Below are 4,535 nucleotides of genomic sequence, written 5' to 3'. Positions count from 1 at the left end.
AAAGGTAGCAATTCGGTAAACGTGTAGGGATCACCCTCACTTGAAATAAGTTAGGTGCAGTCTATGCAGTGTGCTTTTCAGTAGTTTCTAACAGCTTTGTTTAGTAGAAAATGCTGTTCAGATTAGATTACAGATACCTAAAATTCATGTCAAACTCGCTGACCAAATTTTATTAGTTAATTTCTGAATACTTTTTTTTAATAAAAGAAAGAAATTAATTTAGGTGCATGCACAGTTGGTGACCTTCCTAACACTCAGTATGCAGTGAAAGACTGAGATTCTGACACGTTGGAAATTGGAGTATGCTTGGTATGGGTAAGACTGTAGATTAAGGCCAGGTCTGAGAGTGTTTTGATACTGATATAGGTGGTGTGTCAAAATCTGTTGAAGGATAAAAGGAGGGGTAAAAGTTGCATTTGATTTGGTGACAGTGAGATCAAAACTTACTTCAGGTGATGCTTTGAAGCTCTGAGTATCAGGAGATTTTTGGCATCTTTTTATTATCTTTTAATTAAAAATGTCTTGTACTAATGGTGTCTAGTGCAAGTATAAAATACCAGTTGGTTAGGAGCCATACATTTAATTGAAAGCATAATTGGTTTTCATCACTAATATGTCCACGCTGCCTGTACTGTACCATGGCAGTATCTGGCATCTCTGAAAGCCATTATAAAAGAAGAGTTTTGAGCAAGGGATTATTCTGACTCTGTGAAAAGGCAAGTTGCCATTTGGGGAGTGGTTCCAATCTGTAGCAACTTAGAAAACCTATAATATACTAAGCTCTCTTTGAACTCTGTGTCTCACTCCCTCCAAACTGGGTGGTGATACAAAGGGTTCCTTGTGGTATGGCTTTTTTATTCCTCCACCAGGAATGGGCTGTAATGAATGCACCCACCCCACGTGCCAGCATTCTCTTAGCATGCTTGGAATTGGGCAGTGCGTTGAATGTGAGAATGGGGTTCTGGTGCTAGACTCGACGTCAGGTCCCAAGTGGAAGATGGCCTGCAACAAATGCAACGTGATTGTGCACTTCTTTGAGAATGCCCACAAAGTCCGAGTGTCGCCAGAGACCTGCGACTTGTGTGATGCAGCCCTTGTGGACGTAGATTTTAACAAAGCCAAATCTCCTCTACCTGGTGATGAGACCCAGCATTCGGGCTGCATATTCTGTGATCCTGTATTTCAAGATCTGGTGGAGCTGAAACATGCAGCCATGAGGCACCCCATGCACCGTGGGGGACAAGGAAAAAGGCAAGGTCGAGGAAGAGGTAAAGGCCGAAGGCCTGGAGGAAGACTCAATCCAAAGAAACCCAAGGACAAAATGGCAGCTCTGGCTGCTTACTTTGTATAATAGCCGTACAACAGAAAAATAAACTTCTTATAAAAATGTATTTCCCTTCAAGTTCATTTTTAAATATTTTTGATCTTCACTGCCTTCCTCTTGTTAGAAAAGTTAAACACCTTAGATTGTTGTACGCCTTGATTAAATCACAAAACAAATTCTTCTGGATGATCAGTTAGTAGCTGAGTAAGCCTTTAAGCTTTTAGTTGGAATTCATTGGTCCAAGTAGAGCTCACAAACAGTAGGGAGACTCAAGAAGTCAACCTAGACTGTTGTCTGTGGCTGATAGAAAGGAAATGAAATTTCCCTCTTCTGCCTTTTCTGAGGCCTTTGTTAGCACTTCTAGCACTACAAGTGACAGGAATATGAGTCCTGATTAAGATCAGCGTTATGCTGCTGTAGTCTTCAGGCGTGGAATGAGACTTGTTTCATCTTACTTTGAATCTTCAAAAATAACAAATTATTAGTAGCTGTCAGACTTTTAAATTAAATCTGCAAGAGCGCTGCTTCAGATCTGTCACTCTGCTGCATAAGAGAATAATGCCAAGAGATGTACAAAATGGAAATTATACACGTGAAGGGGAATATCTGCATTGGGCGGTGATTCTCAAATTATGGTCTGCGCAGCCAAGTTACTGTCTTTTGGTCAATGGGCCTGAGTTAAATGAGGCCTCCGCCTGCTGCTGGAGGTCAGATAGAATACCCATGCTGCTTTTTTCCTCTGCGTTCATATAGCTGATCATACTTGATCAAATACAGTTTTGCACTGTCTGTACCCCAGATTGTCATTTCAGTGTTGGTTAGTTTTGTCATCAAAAGGAGGGTGCCCTCATGTTTTTATATGGAACGGTATCTAACCACTGGGTGCCATATTACAAAATCTAACTGTACAAATATATAATACTCTCTCCTTTCCTTCCATGTGCACGTAGCTAATCCTATCTGGTCACCTGATGAAGTACAGTTTGTATCATCTATACCCCCAAAACAGTTTCAGCGCTAGTTGTGGTTGGATGGGAGGATGCCATCGCAGTTTTAGATGGTGCAAAGGCCACTGCATTTGAACACAGGCTATGCAGAGAGCAACTTGACACGCGATTCACTGGCAACAGAAAGGAAAGACAAGTCCCTACAAAAGGTAATGTACAACTCTGCTGTTTTAATTGGCACAGTGTGTGCATTTACTGAACGAGAGAACACAAGACAAAACACCACAGCCCCAACCAAGCCTGTTCCTCTGATCAATGTTTATACAGTTACAGCTCAAACATGAACTATGTTTTAACAGTATTACCTAAAAGACCCAGCCATAGGTAGAAGTTTCTTTTTGTAGTTCTTGTTTGTTTTCTTCCATTAAATGTTCTTTCTGGTATAAACAAACTGTCTTTGCATCTCCCTTAGCCTGGAGTGTGTAGCTTCTTTTCATGTTTTAAAGGTCATCTTGCTGTAATGTCTCAGAGCCATAGATCTTAGCATAAACTATAACAACTTTAAGGGTGGTTCTATTGATTCAGTTGTTAAGTCCTCTCTTACCTCTGTAGCCTGCTTTCATACACTACGCTATGGCTCCAAAAATACCTGTGTGCTCATCTAGCTTCTGCTGCTCTGTATGACACTGGCTGGTGGCTGGGATTTCTGTGATACTTGGAGACAGTGGCCCTGGAAGTGTGGGAAACCTGTCATTAGTCATTTGTCGTGGCTTTGAGCTGTGTGCGAACACTTTCCTCCCCCTCCAAGCATGGCTTTTATTTTGGCCATTTGTGCACAGACTTTTGCTTGTAAAACCTCTTAGCTGCATTAGCCCCAGTGGAAATAAAGTGCTGGGATCTTTCTCTCAAAGTGAGCCGTTAGGTGTTATGGCAGATTTCAGTGGCTGCCTTGTAACTACCGCAAATGGCAAAGTTCTTTCTTATGTAGAAATTTCTGATTATCTCTAGAGTGGAGTGGAAAGAATGTAGAGGTGATGAGCGCTTTCAGTTTCTGCTTAAAACTTAGAGGCATATTCCTGGGATTGCTTTAAAAGGTACATGAGAGAAAGAAACTTCTTAAAATGATTAAGTCCCTGGAAATGTGTCTCTCTAACATTTGAGGTAAGCACTGCATCTCTCACGTCTATGGTTCTTACTGGAAAAGAGAGAGGAATTACAGCTTATGAAATAAATCTCTTCTTTCAGTTTATAGTCCATGGGAAAAGCTCAGGGGAAAGCCTTTATTATTTAGGAAGTTATCTTTGAAATAACATAATTCACTCAAGAGCGGAGATCAGTTTGGCTCCCATAGCTGATGAAAGACTAAATATGAATTGATCTATATGATATGGCTGCACACTTGTCCCTGCTGACATGGCACTAGTGTGCCCTAGGATGCTTTCTTTTGTCAGCCTGGGGAGAGGGAAGCAGCAGCTGGTGTCACTAGAAGGTTGGTGCCAAAAGGCACAGGCAGTGCAGTCCTCAGGATTAAGAGTATCAAAATGCAGATTTTTGATCTGATAATTATTTTTCTGTGGAAGGAAAAAAAGGATTACATCTCTGATAGGAGCAGGGAAAGAATACAGCACAGACAAAAAACATCTGTCTGAAAGTGATTGGTGGCTGTTTTAGGGCCAGTAATACTGAAGGGGTGACTTCATTCCATGTTTAGGGTTGCTCTCTCCTAAATCATTCAACTATTTTAAGACAATTTTTATTCCTGGAACTGCCAGTAGGGAGTGATCATAGCAGGGACGTTGCAGGATCCAGGCTGCTATAGCGTAGTACGGGAATACAAAGGGAAGAGGCGGGATAAGAATCTCCATAGCTTTAATGGCTTAGAAATCTCTAAAAACTTCAGCACTCTCTGTTGCTGAGCAGAGTTAACTTTGTGCCCTGTCCTTCAATCTGTCATGAATCCTAAACTTGTACTAATTTTTTTTAGAGCACTCGGATCCTTCACAAAACTGAGCATCTTGCTTAAAACAGTGTAATAGCGGGCTTCTCTTTTTCATAAATAACTTATTATGGGATCCTATGTGAAGTATTCCCCTATAAAAAATAAACAAGTTTTGAAGGCATTAACTGTGCTTCCCCTTTCTTTTCAGAGATCTCTTGCGATTTAAAAAGTGTGAAGTATATTGTGTTTGCTAGTTTTTTCAGTAGAATGGGAACAGAACATGAGTTAACACTCTGAGATAAAGATGTCTGACAAGGAGAAAACA

At 40.8% G+C, this 4,535-nt stretch overlaps 1 protein-coding gene across 1 annotated transcript in view; it reads left to right on the top strand.

The window, feature by feature from the left end:
- Nucleotides 1-1,362, top strand: part of TOP3B (topoisomerase (DNA) III beta) — a 14,002-nt gene extending 12,640 nt beyond the window's left edge. The window contains exon 17 of the mRNA XM_010282963.1: nt 870-1,362. Coding sequence (XP_010281265.1) covers nt 870-1,351 — 482 coding nt within the window. The 3' untranslated portion in view covers nt 1,352-1,362. The remainder of the gene's footprint in view (nt 1-869) is intronic.
- The last annotated feature ends 3,173 nt before the right edge of the window (nt 1,363-4,535 follow it).

This window comes from Phaethon lepturus, unplaced genomic scaffold, assembly GCF_000687285.1.
Source record: "Phaethon lepturus isolate BGI_N335 unplaced genomic scaffold, ASM68728v1 scaffold31822, whole genome shotgun sequence".
Taxonomy (NCBI): Eukaryota; Metazoa; Chordata; class Aves; order Phaethontiformes; family Phaethontidae; genus Phaethon; species Phaethon lepturus.
The sequence above is the reverse complement of the archived record's forward strand: the minus strand, read 5'-3'. Positions and strand labels throughout refer to the sequence as shown.